Genomic DNA, 21,373 nt, shown 5'->3' on the forward strand with positions numbered 1-21,373 from the left:
TTTTTTTTGCTGCAAAAGAATATATCTCCAATTCAGAATGCAGTGTCTACTGGTTGACTGTGGAAGTTGACTTTAAAATGAAAAATCAATCAGAATGCAAGAGTCCAAGTGTAATCAATATGTGATTCATTTCAAGAATACAGATCCTCACATGCACTTTACACTAGTGCTTTGTAGCACATTAACTACCTGGTAATTGGGAGTCTAATTGTAACAAATTGTATTTTAACACATGAGTACTCTACATTAACTATATGGTTTCAATACATGGTGCATTTATAGCTTAGCCATCTTGTTCACTTTATGTGTTGGCTATGTGGGAAAATGTAAAGAGTTCATCTTGAAAACAGCATGTATTACACTTTGATTATCTATTAAAATAACATTTCACCAGGACAGATATCATCTATGAGATATGGAAAAGACAGTTGAAATCATAGTTAGCTTAACCAATGCAAACTGCCCCAGATTGCAAATCAAAGCAGACTAGGTAGTACCCACCAGGTGCTTGGAATCACCCATTCTGGATGTTGGATGAGGTGATTCTTCCACAGCTTGTGAAAGAAGTATAAATAAAAGTGACACACACAAAATGCTGGAGGGAACTCAGCAGGCCAGGCAGCATCTATGGGGGAAAAAAAACAGTCAATGTTTTGGGCTGAGACCCTTCAGCAGGATACATTTTTTCCAGAGATGCTGCCTGGCCTGCTGAGTTCCTCCAAAATTTTGTGTGTGTTGCTTGAATTTCCAGCATCTACAGATTTTCTCTTGTTCGTGATAAATAAAAGTGATTTGAGTTACATATAGAATTATTGCAAGATAATTTCAAAGAGCAGATTTGTCTAGTTTGTTAGAGAACTAATTGATAAAGGCACTGATATCTTCTGTCAAAACCTGTAGAATATGTATGAACAAATATTTGAATAAAATTTCATCATAATTGCAAAGATTCAGATTTTCATAATGGAAAATTACAAGGAGGCCCTTTGCCTCTTCAGTACCAAGGTGATTGGTAAGAATTAGATGGCAAATTTAAAGTAACATTTTGAACATTCAGAATTTGAAGATTTAATCATCTGCTAGTAAACTGGATTTTATTTCAGTATTAATATATGTCAAATCGTGTAACTATTTGATTGTGCTGTATTAACATCTTCCTTTTTATTCTTCTTTTAGGATTTAATACGAACACCAATGTTGTTGTACTGGCAGGAACTAATCGACCTGATGTACTTGATCCGGCATTGATGAGACCTGGACGCTTTGATAGACAAATCTATATTGGTAAGTTGATGGCTAATCTTATACAGCCAATGGAACTTTATTTTGAGTGCTGGAAAAAGTTTATATACCTGTTGATCTAAGGTAGTACTGTTGTAAATGTGATAGGAAACTATCCTGCTATTTTGTAACAGGGCAGTTATTGTTTTTATGTCTTAAACTGATGTAGTAGTGGATGGCACTAGCTGAACCTTTGAAGATAAGAATGCCGTAGTGTTCTAATGTTGTGGTGTAAAAAGAAGAGTGTTGAATTTTATTTTCTAAACTTTGCTTTTGAAAGCTTGTTCGTAACTTGGTTCTGTTGATTTGCATCCAAATTCCAGGTTAAAGCAGTACTTAATAGTTATTTATAAATATTTGTTATTACCTGATATTAGGCTTTCAAATACATGAATTTAGTTCCACAATTTTATAAAAGATCTCCTGTATTTGTATGAAAAAATGTATAGATAATCAAATAATTAGAAAAGTCAAGAAATCTGAAATAAAAACAAGATGTTAGAAACAGGTCAGGCAACATTTGTGGAAAGAAAAACAGGGTTTACATTGAATCAGTTATACGAGTTCAAATATCAAGCTCAATTCACGTCTATGGTTTTCACTCCACACTATCACATGAACATTGTTGTAGAATTTTACACAATTGTAGAACAGCTATTTCAATGAAAAGAAAAAGAGGTCAGAGCTGGAGTAGATAGTATTTATAGCACAAACAGATTAAATGTATGTCACTAATACATCCTTGACCTAGTTCAATGTATCAAATTAAAACTGCTATGAATAACTATATGTAATGTATATTTTTGTTCATTCAAAAAAATGAAAATGTTAGATATAAAGCTAATAATTTAATATGAAGTTACTAGTGTTATAATTTAGCTGAATTTTATCTCACTTAAATTTTTTTTTGCAGGTCCTCCTGATATTAAAGGAAGAGCATCCATTTTCAAGGTGCACCTGAGCCCATTGAAAATGAAACCTAGTATTAGTAAAGACTCCTTGGCACGGAAACTCGCTGCACTCACTCCAGGCTTCACTGGTGAGACTCAGGAAAATAATGTGAATGATTACATTGCTGATTCTGTATGGCTTATAGCTATAAACGTGAATGGCTCACCAATTTATTACCAAGCACCTGTGTATATAGTACCCTATGAGGCATAGAATAAGTTAAATGAGCATTGTGATTTAAATACCTACAACAATTTTGATGAAAGAAATATAAAAAGATACAAGTCAGAAGTTGAAAGACAGTTATTGGCTTAAGACCGTTGTTTAAACTGCCTTTATAACTTGTGGATTCAAACCCACTTATTGGAGTTTAAACTGAAATCCATGTCAGGCAGAATTGATGCAAGTTTTCCAGTTAGATAGCTCACTGATATAGAATTGCTTTAACTTGTGCTACATTGCTAGTTTGCTGTTAACTCAAAAACCTGAGGGAAGAGGTCGGATTTTGGCAAGGTTGGGCCAGTGCAGAATGAGTCTTATTTTGCATCTCGTTCACAATTTACTTTCTCTGGGAGAGTTTAATGATGACACTTGGTAGGTGAAAAAGAAGTACATCTCTTTAATTAGTAATGCTGCAACTTCAGTCATCCCAGAAAAATGCGTAACTTGTGCTTGAGTCTGAAAACACATTTTGACTTTTCTTTAGGAGCTGATATTGCCAATGTATGTAATGAAGCTGCCCTGATTGCTGCTCGGTATTTAAATGAATCGATCCATGTGAAGCACTTTGAGCAGGCAATAGAACGTGTGATTGGAGGTGAGGCCACCATTTATGTTTATTGAAATTTCCTTGTTTGAATCTGCTGCTTCCTTTTCCCCTTTGTAATTACATGGCAAATCACTGTTGTCCAACCATGGTGATATCTGATAGTTTGTTCATTTATTGCAGAAGGTTAGCTAAAGAGCTAGCTAAATAACTTCCGTAGTTGGTGGAAATACTCTGTTTAACACCTGTTTTGAGAGTTTCTTGTAACCTCTTCATAGATGCTGCCTGACCTGCTCAATTTTTCCTGCCACTTCTGTATTTGTTTGTATCTTTATGCAGAGACAAGCAATCATTATTTCCTTCATTCAGCCACATAAAATGCAGTACTGTTTAAGACACATTGAGAAAGCTCTCATTGGTACTTTGTTCAGTGCACCAGTCTGGTTTTTCAGTTTAGTCAAGTAACTGAAGGTAAATGTGCACGTTAAGAGGAAGCCAAATACTTGTGTATCCCAACGCAATTAAATAATCCTCCATTTCACTGAGAATAAACATTAATCAGAGAGGGAGAGAGAACATAGAAACAGGACCTTCTGCCAGCCGGCCCATGCTAACCATCAAGCATCTGTTTACATTATTTGTATAAAAGAAACAAGCAGATTAGCTCATCTAGTATGAGCAGTTTGAACTGTAGCAAGTACACGACAAACACATCTGTATGCAGGAGTGCGACAATCGATCAGTCACACAGCTGGTCGATTGTGAGAATACAGTAAGCGTGCATGTGCATGCCTGTCAATCAATCACTTGGCAATCAATAGCACTCTCCTCTACATGAGCGTTGCTTCATGGGACTTCAAGAACTCAAGTTTTTGTCTCATTTAGTCTTTTCATTGCTCTCACACTAAGTTGCTTGGTGTTTACCATGGTTAATGTGACTCAGTAAAAAAGGACATTTACTCTACTGCACTATTGTTGACTGTGCCCATGTATACTTAACACAGTTAGGGGTAACATCAACCCAAATGGAGTACTGCTTTACACTGTATGTGCTGAACACAACTTTATCATTACAAACAATCTCCACCAGAAAAACAAACTCAAGGCATCTTGGTAGATCCAATCAGTGGCATCTTATTGACTATGTCATTGTTTGAGCTGGCGTGATGTGAGTCTGATAAGGGCCTTGATTGGCAGAGATGAGTGTTGGATGGATTATCATCTGATTCACTCCACCATGTCCATCTGGTTCAAGAAGAAGAACAGGCCAAGACTAAAACTTGAGAGCTTGTTTGATACTGTCACCCAACAGCACCTTCAAGCCTCGTCTGGAGAAAACTTTCAACAGGAATATTTGGAGAATGTCGAGTACACTGAGGTCTGCTTAACCCCATTGTCCACAATACCTGCATGAACATCCATAGCTGCAAATGCAGAAACATCAGGTTTGGTTTGATGATAACAACATGGAGTTATCTCCAAGGAAAGGAAAGCCTGTCAGAATCACATCAACAGCAGGGCCAAAAGAGAAGCTTATTTTAGAGCCAAAGCAAATGTCCAGTGCCAAAGAAAGGAACTAAAGAACTCTTGTTGCACTGAGAAAGCCTTGAAATCCAGAGACTGGCATACTCTGATGACACAAGAGGCTTCTTCAGTGCCCTCGAAGCAATTTATAGTCCTAGTTACTGCAGATTCAACCCCCGCATTCAAAGGATAGGAAAAAAAATTGCTAAAGGATCAAAAGAGTATCAATGATCAATGGAGGGAGCACTTTAAGAACTTCTTAACCATGACAGATATGCTGAGCCAAATACTCCAGAGATTTGTGAGAGAAGACAAGACAGCAGCGATATTTTATGATGAGATTGAGGAGATTTGATTTGTTACTTAAGACACTTGAAAACTTTTACAACTGTACCGGGGAGAGCATTCCGACAGCTGCATCACACTCTGGTGGGTGGGGGCGGGAGGGCAAAGGACTGAAAGAAGCAACTGAAAGTTGTAAAATTAGTTAGCTCCATCTTGGGTACTTGTGTCCGTCGTATCCAAGACATCTTCAAGGAGTGGTGCCTCACACGGGCGATATCCATTATTAAAGACCCCCATCACTCAAGGCATGCACTCTTCTCATTGTTAACATCAGGAAAGAGGTACAGAAGCCTGTAGGCACAAACTCAGCAACTGATCCTGTGGGATCCCAGCAGAGGTCCTCAAGGAAGGTGGACTAGCACTCTTGCACCAGCTGCTCCTGAAGATTTAGGAAAAGGAACAACTGCCCTCAGAGCTCAGGGATGCTCTGATAGTGGCCATTTTCAAGAAGGGAGACAAGGCAGATTGTGGCAATTACACAAGCATCTCCCTCCTGTCATCAAGGGGCAGGATGCTTGCATGTATCCTTGTCAACTGACTCCTTCTGTTATCTGAATTGACTTTATTTCTTACATTCTTCACATACATGAGGAGTAAAAATCTTTACGTTATGTCTCCATCTAAATGTTCAATGTACAGTTTATAGTAATTTGTAATAAATAGTATGTACAACAGGACAGTCAATATAGCACAGAAATATAATTGTCAGCGTGAATTAATCAGTCTGATGCCTGGTGGAAGAAGCAGTCAGTCCTGGCTTTTATGCTGCAGTACTGTTTCCCAGATGGTAGCAGCTGGAACAGTTTGTGGTTGGGGTGACTCAGGTCCCCAATAATCCTTTGGGCCCTTTTTATGCATTTACTTCTGTAAATGTCCTGAACAGTGGGAAGTTCACATCTACAGATGCGCTGGGCTATCCACACCACTCTCTGCAGAATCCTGCAATTAAGGGAAGTACAGTTCCTATACCAGGCAGTGATGCAGCCAATTAGGATGCTCTCAATTATGCCCCTGTAGAAAGTTCTTGGAATTTGGGGACTCGTACCAACCTTCTTCAACCGTCTGAGGTGTCTTTTTCACCACACAGCCGGTATGTACAGACCACATGAGATTCTCAGTGATGTGTATGCTGAGGAACTTAGAGCTGTTCACCCTCTACACCCCAGATCCATTGATGTCAATAGGGGTTAGCCTGTCTCCACTCCTCCTGTAGTCCACAACCAGCACCTTTGTTTTTGCAATGTTGAGAGACAGACTGTTTACTTGACCACTGTGTCAGAGTGATGACTTCTCTGTAGGCTGCTTCATTATTATTTGAGATTGGGCCAATCAATGTAGTATCGTCAGCAAATTTTATTAGCAGATTGGAGCTGTGGGTGGCAACACAGTCATGGGTATACAGAGAGTTAAGGAAGGGGTTTAGGACACAGCCCTGAGGGGCACATGTGTTGAGGGTCAGAGGAGCAGAGGTGAGGGAGCCCACTCTTGCCACCTGCCGGCGATGTGACAGGAAGTCCAGGATTCAGCTGCATGAGGCAGGGTGAAGGCCAAGGTCTGAGCTTCTTGTCAAGCCTGGAGGGAATTATGGTGTTGAATGCTCAGCTGTAGTCCAAGAACAGCATTCTCACATAAGCATCCTTCTCCAGGTGTGTAAGGACGTGTAAAGACATGTAAAGAAGATTTCCCTGAATCACAGTGTGGCTTCTGCTCATAATCTTCACAGCATGCCAGTTACAGGAAATTTGCTGTGAACAAAGGCAACCCTTGTACTTGGCTTACATAGATTAGACAAAGGCATTTGATACAGTTGACTGCCAAGCTCCCTGGCATGTACTGTCAAGACATGGCTACCTTGACAAGTACTTATGAATACAGAGGCCACTGTGCTGAGCAATAAAACCGAATCAAAACCCTTCACTGTTAAAACAGGAGCCAAACAGGGCTGCATCATTTGCACCCATCCTATTTGTCATCTTTATTGCTGTCATCCTTCACCCTTTGGCCAAGACCTGCCATGGGGAATCCTAATCATATATAGAATGGACAGAGGGCTTTTCAACCTCAACTGTTTCAAGGCCAAGAACAAGGTCAGCACCACCACTATAATGAAGCTTCAGTATGCGGAAGACAACACCACTGCAGCACACTCTTAAGATCTCCAATGTATTCTGAATGCTTTTTCCAAGGCATAAAGGGCCCTGGATCTTGTCTTGAATATAAAAAAGGCACATCAGCCACAACCCAGTCAGCCATTTATCCACTCCTGCGTAAAAGTTGACAATATCACCCTTGCAAATGTGGATAACTTTCTCTCCTTGGCAGCATTCTCTCCTCAAAAGCAGATATTGACTCAGAGATCACTGTCACCTGAGTAGTGCAATTGGAGTCTACGCAAGATTACGGAAGAGTCTTTGAAGACAGTGACCTACAGGTCCACTCAAAACTTTTGGTCTATAGAGCAGTTGTACCTTCCTTCATGGAGCTGAGTCATGGACCACATACAGCAGTTATGTGGGAGCCCTGGAACAATCCCACCAAAGATCCTGATATTGAGAAGCAGCTGAAAGAACAGACATAGCATACTGGAGGAAGCTGACATGAACAGCATCTGCACCACAATAAAGCAACACCAACCCCGATGGATGGGTCATGTCATCCGGATGCCTAACTTGTGTCTCCACAAACAGGTCCTTTAGTTGAAGGCAGGTCAGTGAGCTCCTGGTGGGCAAAGGAAATGCTTCAAAGTTAACATTAAAGTCAGCCTGAGTAAGTTCAACATTACTTCTAAAACTGCGTCATTGCACTCAATAGATACACCTGAAGGAAATCTGTTTAAGAGGGAGTCGTGCTGCAGGAGAACGATGTCCACTGTACTGCAGCAAACAAACAGCGGCTGCAAAAGACCCAATTGCTAACTTCAACTACCGCTTGCTGCTGCCCACACCTCACCGGAATACGTGGATCCTGGATCAGCCACCTGAGGACCCACCAATAAACAATCCCGGAGGAAAACTTCATACTCAACTCAAGTGCTCGCACTACTACATAACAGTTATACTTGCCTCTTCCCGTTCTGTCCACCTTATTTGTCAATCAATTTTGTCTGTTCGCTCCAGATCACATAAATTGATTTTCAGATAGATAGATTAGTAAACTATTTAAGAACTTTTTAAAAGCTATTTATTAATGCTTTTTGGGTGGGTGATTTTAGATGCATATCATATTTTAAATACTGTATGTAATTAGTTTTGCTACAATAAGTGTATGGGACACTGGAAAAATGTTGAATTTCCCCTTGGGGATGAATAAAGTATCTATCTATCTATCTAGATTGAGAAGCCGCTGGTCTGAGGGGAATGGAGAAAGTTAGGCTTTAATTAACAAAGAACCAGAAAGCCTTTGTAAATGTAAACATGGGCACAAGAGCCAATAGGAATTCAACCAGTGACCAAAAGCAGTAGAGCCAAGAGAGGGTACAAAATATGTTAATAGAATCCTGAAGCAATCAGGGTCAAGAAGTACTCAGATCATTAAGAAACCAATCCAGCAAAAATGACCAGAGTTCTGCAGCAGAGTTATGAATGTAGAATGTCTAATTGTGCCATTTTCTAGCACAAAGGCTAGAACCCTGAAGGTCATGGGCTCTTCAAGCATGCACGTAAATGCCATGTCATGATGAGGGTTTCTGCCTTCCTCAGCGTTTATTCAAAGTAGTGAGTTTCAAATCCCCAACGTGTTCTGGGTTTTAAAAAAAATCTCCATTGTAGACTTCCACTATTTTAAACTGTGCACCCTAGCTTTTGGCTCATCTTTTGTGCAAAATCAGTCCTTCTTAATATGCTGTACCTAGATGCTTCAAATTTTTATTCACATCAGTTCAGCCTTCAATCTTCTTTATTCTAATTATAACAATGCCAGTTATCTTGCTATTTTCCTGACAACATCATCAGTAATTGCTCAGTACTATCTCCTCTGCATTCACATTTTTTTCTGATGTACTTAAGCTGTGATTAATCCTAGGTGTTAATTGACTTTCACTCTGTACAGTTGCTTCCTGACCTGCTGGATATTTGCAACATGTTCTATTTTTATTGCTAGAAATAAATCTGTCTTTTTATTCTCATGGCTTGCCATACTAAAATCGCTTAAGTATTTTCAGTGGCCATTTTATTTATTAAACAAATTCCAAGTTCTCGCTGAACAATTTGAATTTTCATCTTTCCTTTGTTGATCAGTTTTCCCTCCTGTTTTATTTTAGGATTAGAAAAAAAAACACAGGTTTTGCAACCAGATGAGAAAAGGACTGTTGCGTATCACGAAGCTGGACATGCTGTTGTTGGTTGGTTCCTGGAGCATGCAGACCCTCTCCTTAAGGTAAAGAATTATTAGGAATATGCTTGGGGAATAAATTATTCTGCATGGTAAATATTCTTAAAATTTATTAACATTAAATGACCTTCACAATACAGTGCAGTAGGCACAATAATCTTGAAATGTTATTTTATACTCTTGATTTATCTAGAGCAAACTTTGCTGATCCTTGTCTGCTTAATGCTTGTAATAATTAAAGCGGGCTGGTCCTTTCAAAGGCATGGAAGAATTTGAGGGTGTTTTTGTTATTGGTAAGACCTAAAATAAAACAAATAAATTAGCATGTTGAGAGGTTTGAATAATGCTGTTTGTCATAAATTTTTGAGTTTATAAGGAATGGGTCAGATTTGCTGACCCTAAAATCTATATCGTCTTCCTCTTGGACCACATTTTCTTCCAGTGGTGGGATCTTTGGGTACACCTTAGACTTTGTCTACTGCAGTGATGGACTTCTCCGCAACTATTCTCATAGAATGGCTTTGAGAGTTAGTGGAGCTCACTATGTTCACAGACTTTCAAAGGTACCACAGAAGCTATTAAAAAACTCTATATCAAAAATGTTACATCACTTTTCAAAAATTAAGTTCAGACATTTACAAACATAATTAAATCCATTTAAACTATCAGGAGGAGTAAAATAATACATGAGGTTGCTCTGGCAGACGAGCTATGGGGAAATTCCAAGTGCTTTTATAGCTATATAAAGAGTAAAAGGATAGTTAGGGTCACAATGGTCCACTTGAAGATCTGCATGGCCACCTATGGATGGAGCCAAAAGGGATGGGGCGTGGGCAGGAAGATCTTAAAAGTTTTTTTGCAGCTGCATTTACTCAGGAGCCAGACAAAGTGACGATAGAACTGAGCAAAAGATTAGTGAGGTCATACACTGTTTTCAGATTACAGAAGAAGAGGTACTTGCTGTCTTGAAGTGAATTAGGATGGATAAATAAATATTCAGAGCCTGACCTCAGACCTTGTGGAGGCTGGTGCAGAAATTGCATGAGCCCTGGCAGAGGTATTTAAAACATTCTTAGTCATGGGTGAGGTGCCGAAGAACTGGAGAATAACTAATGTTGCTTCATTGTTGAAGGAAGTCTCTAACAGTAAGACAGGAAATTACTGGCTGATGCCAGTTGTGGGAAATTATTAGAAGATATAAGAGATGGGATGTTCAAGTGTTTGTATGGACAGGGCCTAATTAGGGATAATTAATATGGCTTTATGTGTTGCAGGTTATGTCTAATAAATTTCTTGAGAAGGTTACCAAGAAGTTTGATGAAGGAAAGGCAGTTGACATCTACAAGGACTTTAGCTAGGGCTTTGACAAAGTCTTGTATGGGAGGCTGATCTGACAGGTTAGATCACTTGCTGTTCAGGATGAAGTAGTCAGTTCACTTTTACATTGGCTTAGTAGGAGTCTAAGTAAGGCCTTCGTAGGCCTTAGTAGGAGTAATTACTCTATCACATAGAGTAATAGTAGATGGTTGCCTCTCTGACTGGAGGCTAGTGACTAATGGTGTTCCACAAGGATCGGTGTTGGGCCCTTTGTGGTTTATTATCTATATTAATGATTTAAATGATAATGTAAACTGGATCAGCAATTTTGCAACAACACCAAGATTGAGGTTATATTAGATGGCGAAGAAGGCTATCCATACTGTCCTTTGGCTTTAACAGTCACATACTTACAGATACTGATTGCAACTTTACAACAGTAAACCCAACTGTCTTCCGCAGGCACAAGTTAGTCAAATGACAAGTCTCCCTAGAGACACCTCCTATATACGCTCTTAAGTGAGCAGGGCATGGCTGGGATTAATGCTCTATCCTGACTGGCTGGATCTGAATTGCCTATTCCTGGTTGGTTAGTTTGCATTGGTCTTGTTTTGATTGGCTGATTTTTTTATATATATATATATATATATATATATAGGGCCAAACTGCCTTTAGGAGTGTAAGGTCACAGACTGGAGCTATCTCTACACTCTTAGAACCCACATTTTGGTCTCTCATGTGCTCCATCTTCATCTCTAGTGATTCACTAATCTTTTTCCACTAGGCATTCTCTTCCTTGTCAAGAAGTTGACCTTGTCAAACCCTGGTCTGTGTGAGGCTGTTTAACAAGCTATGAGGCCATAGCATTCAGGAAGGATTCTAGCATGATATAGCAGTAGCTGATTGGCAGGAAGCAAAGACCAGTGATAAAGGGGGTCTTTTTCAACTGGCTGCCTGTAACTAGTTCCACAGGGGTCTCTTGGGACCTCTTTGTATGTTATATGCCAGTGACTTGGATGATGGAATTGATGGCTTTGTTGCAAAGTTTGCAGGTGATATGAAGATAGGTGGAGGGGCAGGTAGTTTTGAGGAAGAAGGGAAGCCAATTAGAAAGACTTGCTACCATTCTGCTGACACTGGTTTCTTCATATTGTACTTAGGAAAGGTTTGACTGGCACAAGTTCACCAAACACATTTGCTGGCAGTGCTAGTGCTTGGGCAGATGGTCTATTCCAGTTGCTTTTTTGGGTTGTCACTATAATGGGGCAGATCTTGCTCGGCTGGTTATGCTGCTCTCGATCCCCATATAGATCATGGGTTAAGGGCAAATAGTGAAATATTTAAGGGGAACCTGAGGGTGATGCAAATGTGAAACGAGCTGCCAGCAGAAGTGGTGGATGCAAGTTCAATTGCAACATTTAAGAGAGGTTTGTATGAGTACATGGATGGGAGGGGTGTGGAGGGCTATTGTCTGGGTGTGGGTTGATGGCACAAAGCCAAATAACAGATTGGCATGGACTAAATGGGCCAAAGGGCCTGTTTCTGTGCTCTGGTGCTCTGACTCTATATACCCACATTACCTAGTCCAGATGTGGGGGACTGCCTCGTTGGTTTATGTGTCCCAGAATTCAGCAGCATGCTGAGGTGATCTTGCCAATTAATAGCCTTTGCTGACTTTGCTGACTGCAAAAGCTATAATTCATTTTAATGCTTTTTAAAAGTTTCTGGCATTTAGGTACATAAGTAAAAATTTTAAAACATTAAGCATTAAGATAAAATGCAAAAACAGATAATTCAAAACATTCAAACTAAATACAGTCAGCCCTCCTTAGCTGCGGGTTCCACATCCACGGATTTGACCAACCGCGGATCGGGAAAACCCGGAAGTTCTCTCTAGCACTCATTGTTTGAGCATGTACAGACTGTTTTTTCTTGTCATTATTCCCTAAACGATACAGTATAACAACTATTTACATAGCACTTACATTGTATTAGGTACTATAAGTAATCTAGAGATGATTTAGAAATACAGGCAGTACCCAGGTTATGAACGAGTTCTGTTCCTGAGTCCGTCTTTAAGTCGGAACAGGTACATCCAGTATTATTTAGCGTCAGTTAGTCAAACGTTTGTCTTAGTATATAGTATACATTTTACCTTTCTATGCATATAAAACATATAAGAAATGTATGTATTTCAATAATTAAACCACCATTATTGCTTAGTAATAATTGTAACTTTCATCAGGGTAGGGCCTTTCACATGCTCCATTAAAATTGTTTGGATTGTTGACCGACTGTAGCCTAATGCTTTTCCGATGACTGATGGCATTTCATCTCTTTCCGATTGCTTTATTATTTCCACTTTATTTTCAATCATGATTGTGATTATTTTCATGAACAGAAACACTGCGGATTCAGAGCTGTGCCGGGTCCTAAAGACCACCTCACTGGTCAGCTAAAAAAGGGACTTGAGCATTCTTGTTTTTTGGTATCTGCGGTGGGAGGGTCCCGGAACCAATCTCCTGTGGATAAGGAGGGCTGACTGTATTGTTTTAAAACAGCTTGCTTTTCCCTTTACCCCTTAAATCCTTGTACAACTATTACGGAAACAGATATGATCAGGATTTGGGAAGCAATCAGCAGTAGGTCAGGATACTGGCATCTGATGCCGTAACATCTCTGTGAATAAACAGAGTTACAGAATCAGTCTTCTGAAACTGTCAATGTATTTTGGACTTCAAAATGTACGTGTGGAAGTTTGTAGCAACAATGGCTGAAGAACTATGGTCCAGATCTAACCACTGGCAGTAGTCAGAAAGGTGCAACTTATTCAAGGTCACTATCATCCTTTTAATATCACAGTAACTCAAAGCAGAAATATTTGCGTTCACTAAGGCTGTATAACCTCCCATCAGCTTACAAATTGGATTGAGCTCGGATTGCCCTTGAGCAGTGAGCCAATGGTCTCTCCCCTCCTGCAGTCACAGAAATTGTAACACGGTCCCACTACATCATGACAGCTCTAGACCAGGCAGATTAGAGCTGACCAGTTCATCTAGTTCACCACTAGGCCAGCAGGAGCAGTGATCTCAGTCAACCTAATGTCCTCACTGACCCCAGTGCCAGAGTCTGCAGAGACCACAGCACTTGCTGGGATATGTATTATCTGCATTCACTGAGTCAGCCTACAATAAGTAACCTTGCCTGGACAAAGATTAAAGGTGAAACAAAACAAAGCCTGATACGTGAATTATTAATGTATTCCCTGTTGTGCTTGCCTATCAGAGATCAGTGAGTTTATTTTTGAGATATGCATTCATTTTGCTGCATTCAGATTGTGAATGGGAAAGTAAATGTAAAACTATTTTCCCCAGTTTTATTTTTTTCCTTGGTAAACTACTGTTGATTTAAGGTTAGGCTAACTTACAAAAATGACCTGGGTGGTAGGAAGTAAAGTTTTTCCTTGTGTATCGTGTTTGTTGATGCACGTGAACTGTTCTGCTCAATGTAGGAAGGATTATATGTCACCTTTAAATGTTTTGTATGGACTTATGAATACTTAAATATATAATATGTATTTCTTTTTATAGGTGTCTATTATACCTCGTGGTAAAGGTCTTGGCTATGCACAGTACTTGCCTAAGGAGCAATATCTTTATACAAAAGAGCAACTTTTTGATCGCATGTGCATGATGCTTGGTGGTCGAGTGTCTGAACAAATATTTTTTGGTCGAATCACAACTGGTGCTCAGGATGATCTGAAAAAAATCACCCAAAGTGCTTATGCCCAGGTAAACCTCCATCCATGTGTCGTCATTACCTTAATTGCTTTGAGAACCTAGCCTGTGAAACGGGAGCAAAAGTACCACTGAGAAAGATCATGTCTAATCTGATCTCAGCTGCTCCATCTTGCCTGTACTCTGAATTCTCGATTAGATTTCTTTAATCCATCAGTCTCCGCATTGAATGTTATCAGTGATTCAGTCTCCAGTGTTCCCCAGTCTAAAGGATTCCGAAGTATCATGACCCTCAGAGAAGAAATTCCTCTTCACCTTCATGTTAAATAGAACATCCAGTATTCTAGTTAATGCACTCCCAACTCCAACAAAATGCCGAGAGGTGTTTCTCCTTAGGGGGCACAGTTTAGTTTGCAATATCTGCTACTTTTGTCATATTTTTTGACTCTGCTCCTGATGGAAATGCATTTTTATTACTAACAAATTCCATGTCATTCCTGATTTTTATTTTTAGGAATTGGAGTGTTGTCGAGAGTAAGAGAGCTCAGAATAATAATTTTGTTGATGTTTAAAAACTATGCTAAACTGTTAAGAATTTAATGCACTATGTTCATACAGTATGATGTTGCTTAACATTCAGGATGCATTCCCAAGAATGAGATAAATAATGGAATTAAAGATAAAGGGGTTAGTTATATTCCTGACAGCCTGGTGTTGTAGCACCCTAGCCTTCCTGCTGTTGCTGTTGATTTGATCTCTGTCCCATCTCTGCTGATGTGCTGGGAACATGGTGCAATCACTGCCCTCTGCCATCTCTTCCACAGCAATGAATCACCCACAGCTTGGAGTGGAGGGGGCTGCCTGTTAAGTCTGTGGTTGGGTTGGCCTGTGTGAGGAGTGGCCAGTTGTGAGGTCAAAGGCTGCACCTTGTTCAGCACAGTGAGTGCAGCCATTTCAGGAATCTACTTGTAACAGACCCACCTGTATTGTCTCTCGCTATCCCCTCTTGTTCTTCCACTGCCTCTCCTCTCTCATTGTTTGGCTGCAAGCTGTCTTCAGCCCAGGGGTTTTTGTATGATGTTTTCATTCCCCGGCGATGGCCCCCGTTCACCATGCCGGCCTGGCAGCCTCGTCACACACTCAGCACCTCACTCTACAGGGCTTACACAACATTCCTGGCACTCAGTGGGCGAGCCGGGAGAGCAGGATTTGCACACCACTGTGTGTAACCCAGCCAGATGTCGTGTTTAAATTGAGTGCATACCTGTGAGTGTTCGGAGTGCTATAATGAATCAAAGCTTTGAGCAGCAGTAACCTGCTCAGTGTGACACCTGATCCAATTCCCGAATTATCCTCAACACCCAACCTTCTTTCTTCCTTCATCTTCTACATCGTGTAATCTCTTGTCCAAGTTCATTTCAGTCTCCTCTTCCCTGCATTGAATTATTGAACACGCTGGTATCACTTAACCTGTCCCCACATTTAAATTCTCCAACCATGTTCACAACCACCTCTTTAATTTTACCAAAGCCCTCACACTCATTTTTAACCATTGGTCAATATTACTTCCATTCCAACTTCTGCTTCATACAGCAGTTATTCATTTGATGTCAGCGTTATCAAGAAACTCTGATCCGTTTTTTCTTATTTCCATCTTTGGATAAGAACATGGGTGGGAGGGGTTTGGAGGGCTAAGGGCTGGGTGCAGGTCAGTGGGCCAGGCAGAATAATAGCGTGGACTGGATGGGCTGAATGGCCTGTTTCTGTACTGTATTACTCTATGACTCGCTTTTCTCTCTCCACACCATATCCTGTTTATCAGATTGTTCAGTTTGGAATGAGTGAGAAACTTGGGCAAGTGTCCTTTGACCTTCCACGTCAGGGTGACATGCTGGTAGAAAAGCCATACAGTGAGACCACAGCACAGATGATCGACGAAGAGGTTCGTGTTCTTATTGGGAGAGCAAGCCAGAGGACCTTCACATTATTGAATGAAAAACGACTGGAAGTTGAAAAAGTAAGTAATTATATGGTCATATTGATTATGTTTTTATTCTGCACAACTAGACTTACTATCTTGTGACACTCCATCGAGTATTACAATTTTTGTTGTTCACCCATTCAATTCATTCTATTTTATTTCAAAGACTTATAAAATTCTGCTTTAAAACAGTGACTCCAACTCCGGGCTTTCTACATGTTTAATTGCTCAGTCAATATTCATTCATTTATAATCTGCATTTCTAGGTGCTATCATGTTTTTCGGGATTTTATTGCCTCATTACTGTATATATTACCAGAAATAGTATTTTCACAGTTCATTTTTATTAACATGTGGCACCATCAGCATTATATCTGAATATACATAACATAAAAGTACATACTTTTTTCATGCCAATATAAAATATCTTTTTTGAAGTATTGTTAAAGTAGTGAAAGGAGACATAGAATTTTGGCAGCAGACACTAAGTAGAACCTTAATTTTACCAAGACCATTTTAATGAATTAAAACTTAAAGACCATAAGACATATAGGAGCTGAATTAATCCGTTTGGCCTATCAAGCCTACTCTGCCAAGCCATCATGGCTGGTTTATTATCCTTCGCAATTCCATTCTCTTGCCTTCTCTCTATAACCTTTGACATCTTTACTAATCAAGAATCTATCAACCCCACTTCAAGATGAGATAATAACTTTATCCAAAAGAGCATTATTGTTGCAAGATTGCTCAGTCAGAAATATATACTTTAAAATACAAGATCTAAGTATTGAGGTATGAAAAAGAATACAAAATGTGTATTATAAAGTAATAGGGCAAAATACAGATGTGCAATGAAACCATATGTACTTGAGGAGGAGTTGTAGATTCTTATAGCCACAGGGAGAAAGGATCTCCTGTGGTGTTCAGTGATGCATTTGGTGGAATCAGTCTGTTACTGTAAGTGCTTTTCTGTTGGTCTGGTCCCATACATCATGGAGGGGATGAGAGGGATTGTCCATAATGCTCCGTAGCTTCTGCAGCATCTTCTCAGATACAACCACCAGGGAATTCAGTTCCACTGCCAGAACAGAACCAGTTTTCCTGACGAGCTTATCGACCTTCTTGGTATTGGCTGTTCTCACCCTGCTGCCCCAGCAGACAGCAGCGTAGTATAGAATGCTGGCCACCAGCATAATCCTGCAGACATCGAATGACCAGAGCCTCCTCAGGAAATACAGCTAGCTCTGTCCCTTCTCGTACAGAGGCCCTGTATTTTTAGTCCAGTCTAGTTTATTGTCCAGTTGAGTTCTCAGGTATTTGTAGTCCCTGACGACTTCCACATCTGTTCCCATAATGCAGATGGGATTTCAGGGTATTTTCACCTTCCTGAAGTCCACCACCAATTTGTTTGTCGTCGTGATGTTGAGCTGCAAGTGATTCAGCCCACATCACTCAACAAATTTGACCACACTGTTCTGTACTAAGCCTCTTAACCCCGGCTGATAACAGCCCACAATTGCCGAATCGTCCAAAAACTACTGCAGGCGGCAGGGCTCAGAGTTGTATCTGAAGTCCAAGGTGTAAATGGGGGACAGGACAGTCCTCTGAGGTGCCCCTGTGCTGCTAACCACAATGACTTGGCTTCCCAAGTATACCCAATCACTTGGCTTTCTCAGCCCTCTCTGGCAATGAATTCCACAGATTCACCAACCTCTGGTAAAAACTGACCAGATATCACAATAATTTTTTCTTTGCTTTGATCAGATTCACTTATTAATTCAGAATTTTACAACGTGTGACATTACTCTCATCAACCTGTATTTACGTTGCTATCTTGAAAATGAATCAATATTTCATCCCCTTCATGCAAGATTTTGATGGTAATCGCTCTTAAATCACATTGCTTATTCCATTTACTTGTCTCAAAATGACCCCTAATGCACAGATAGTGTAGAGAATACCATTTTTGAAAATGAGAAAATATTGATGCACAATATTGACTTTCTGCAGAATCTTTGTGCAGAAATAAAAGCATTTTTATTCAGATAGCCAAAATGTAAAGGCCTTTTGATATTATCAGCTCCTTCCTATCTGTTCAAAAGAAAGCACCGAACAAAATTTTGAAATCAATTTTGCCAGATATCTCTCACATCCAGGTGAACCACATTCCTTTTGAACTGAAATCTGTGTGTGTCTTTATTCCTTTGTTAGGTGGCTGAACATTTGTTACAAAAGGAAGTACTTGATAAAACTGACATGATTGATCTTTTGGGACCACGGCCATTTGCAGAGCAATCCACATATGAAGAGTTTGTAGAAGGAACGGGCAGCTTTGAAGAAGACACCACTCTGCCTGAAGGTCTAAAGGATTGGAACCAGGAGAGGGAGGAGAATAAAGAGGAATTGCCACAGAAACAGCTGGCGTGAAATACCTCAAGCATCTTTCTGCCTTTGACAATTGGAGAGCTTGATGCTGTCCTAATTTAGTTTGCATTGCAAATACAAGGTGAAACTGAATACACTGTAGTTTGGAGCAGTTCATATTTTAAATGGCACATGATGACTAAGGTAGTATGAAGCAACTCCTGCAGTTCCAACTTGCATTGACCTAAGTGGCATGTTGATTTATGATTCAGTTAGAGAAGGGATCTGCTGAGCCTGCTGGACTCCTGGAACTCGGATGAATCTGATAATGTTATTTTTCTCTGTCTGGAGGGAGTATTGTGTGTATCAATTTGCAAATGAAAGACAAGGGTAAATATAAAGGATAAAGGGGGATAAAAGTAATAAATTTCAAATGATTATAAGCTCACAGTTGCTAAAAGATTTGAAATTTTTGCAAATGTGAATGTTCATCTGTGAACAAACACCACCTTTCTTTGTACTTTACAATATTTGTGGTTTTTTGTTATCTTAATTATTTTCACTGTATACTAAACAAATTTTGTAACATGAAACATTAAGCTGCTCAGGGTGTTCAAGTCAAATCTGAATAAAACTCGGGAGACCAGCTTCTTATAGTTACAGCAGTTTATTGCACACCCTCCTGCAGGAGTTTGAAACCCAGTTGTCAAAGGGAAGGCACATAAGTACTGCCACCATCCGACAAGTGGACCCCTTAGTCAGGTTACAGCCAAATATTTATACATAGTAAGTCCCATACATTATTGCAGATGTTATTAGAACTGGTACTCCCACCAAGTCTATTGGTGCAAAACTTAGTTACAGATAAGAGAGTTCATTAAATCAAGATTTTAATTACAGATGGATGTACTGTCCAGTCCTTATCGGTTATTCCCTTTACAAGGCCCTGACTTAATTACAGATGGATGTTCATTCCTGTCCTTATCAGTGAGTCCTCTTCTTACTCAAACGAGGGTACAATATATAATGTTATCAACTCTCAATGTCTCCCTCTGCATACCAAAGGAGAACTAATATAAGCTGGGTTTTTTTTAGCTAACTGTTGAAGACAGAGTTTATTTCAGTTCAAAAACTCCTATTTAGTCCCAATGATTATTCTAGCCAGAGGTTACATAGGTTCAAAATGATTTTTTTTAATATCCTCAATTTCTCAAGGGTTTCTTTTCTTTTGGATAATATGCCCAGGCCTAACCTATTGTACAGCAAGTACATTGAAAGTAATTCACAATCAGTATGGTATTTCAAGTTGTTTTTAAATTGCATTTCAAACCAACATTTCATATAGTAGGAATCAACCTAAGCAAATGCAACTTGTTAAATTAGCATTCTGTAAGAATGCTTATTAAGTGGTTAATTTCTTTTCTGAATTGACCATGTTTCAGTAACTGTCAGTCTTGTGTCACAATGGCTAATAAATTTTCTAAGCAGTCAAGGTTGAGTTTATTGTCATACAATGATATTCTTAGCATATTGCTGCTGGTTGTTCAGAAACTGATCAGTGTGACATGTTTAAAAATATGTACATAATGTCTAGTATTTAAATTTATTGTACTGTAGTCCAGGGTGAAACAATGAGATCTTTTTGGGAGATGAACTGAATATATTGCCATAGTTGACTACTGATTTCAAAAGAGAAATTTCTGAACAGGGTTTTAATTGGCTCATTGATTTTTTTTTGTATTGCAGGCAGTGAATAAATATACAAAATAATTTTCCCTTCTCAATATTAAAAAATGAACAATAATATCCCTTTATGATGCCCAAGCATTTGTGTCACATTTCCACCTAGTTATTTTCCACAGAAAATGTTGAGTTTTGCATTTTCTATCTGCAGCTACTGAACCCTAGCATGCAGCTTACATTCTCTTACCTGTTTTTAACTTAGCAGTTCAGATGATGGTAAATGAGTTGGTGTATGCAACTGACTTTTTTAACCATGTCAGTAGAAGTGGCTTAATATTAATTGTTTCTTTGAAAATATGTCCTTAGTAAATAAGGACTTTCATGTCCTGAGGAGAATGGGACCATTTGGCTAATGGGATCAGAGAGTTGACTGATAGAAGTTTTACTTGTCCATCCAGCATCTGTGGATATTTTCAGTACCTGCAATATGTTGCCTTTTTAAACCTATATTACCGCTTTTGTTTAAAAGTACAAATTTCATTCTGAGCTATTCCCAAAATTCTTTCCAAAAGACAAAAATGTCAAAAAAACTTGAACAAGGATTATTATCTTGTAAACCTGGCAAAGTTCTGTTTATAGAATCTGATTTAAAGCACTAATGAGGTGTTAAATATTCTGGTTTTGTTATCTCTTGTGTAGTTGATTTTATTTTTATATATCTGTGATTCAGATATTGATCATTGCTTTCATTCTGTAGTATGTCTTGTTCATCTCTTAGATAAAACTTTGAAAGCTGTTGTTTCCTTTTGCCATTTTTATATTAAAGTAAGGTATGGTCATTAACTTTGCTGTAATGATACTCATTAATTCTTAAAGCTTACTGTTCATCAACTATATCAAACCTTTTGAAGAGACTAATAATATCCTCAGTGTCATGAGGCTGACTGCTGGCAGCTGAGTCAACCAAGTCATTCAATATACATTAATTGAATTATTTGAGGACTGTTTTCCATGGATATGGAATGATTAATAATAATAGATTTTGCTGCAGCCTTTTTTGTTAGCTCATATAATACTGCAAATGCAGAAAATTGC

The 21,373-nt window shown here is 39.2% G+C and overlaps 1 protein-coding gene across 1 annotated transcript in view; it reads left to right on the forward strand.

Annotated features, from left to right (window-relative positions):
• LOC132406919 (AFG3-like protein 2) overlaps positions 1 to 21,121 on the forward strand; it is a 38,303-nt gene extending 17,182 nt beyond the window's left edge. Inside the window, exons 11-17 of the mRNA XM_059993051.1 lie at positions 1,177 to 1,284; positions 2,195 to 2,320; positions 2,939 to 3,049; positions 9,126 to 9,241; positions 14,104 to 14,304; positions 16,073 to 16,267; positions 18,443 to 21,121. Coding sequence (XP_059849034.1) covers positions 1,177 to 1,284; positions 2,195 to 2,320; positions 2,939 to 3,049; positions 9,126 to 9,241; positions 14,104 to 14,304; positions 16,073 to 16,267; positions 18,443 to 18,658 — 1,073 coding nt within the window. The 3' untranslated portion in view covers positions 18,659 to 21,121. The remainder of the gene's footprint in view (positions 1 to 1,176; positions 1,285 to 2,194; positions 2,321 to 2,938; positions 3,050 to 9,125; positions 9,242 to 14,103; positions 14,305 to 16,072; positions 16,268 to 18,442) is intronic.
• Positions 21,122 to 21,373: the final 252 nt, after the last annotated feature.

The sequence above is a fragment of the Hypanus sabinus genome, chromosome 17 (assembly GCF_030144855.1).
Source record: "Hypanus sabinus isolate sHypSab1 chromosome 17, sHypSab1.hap1, whole genome shotgun sequence".
NCBI classification, from domain to species: Eukaryota; Metazoa; Chordata; class Chondrichthyes; order Myliobatiformes; family Dasyatidae; genus Hypanus; species Hypanus sabinus.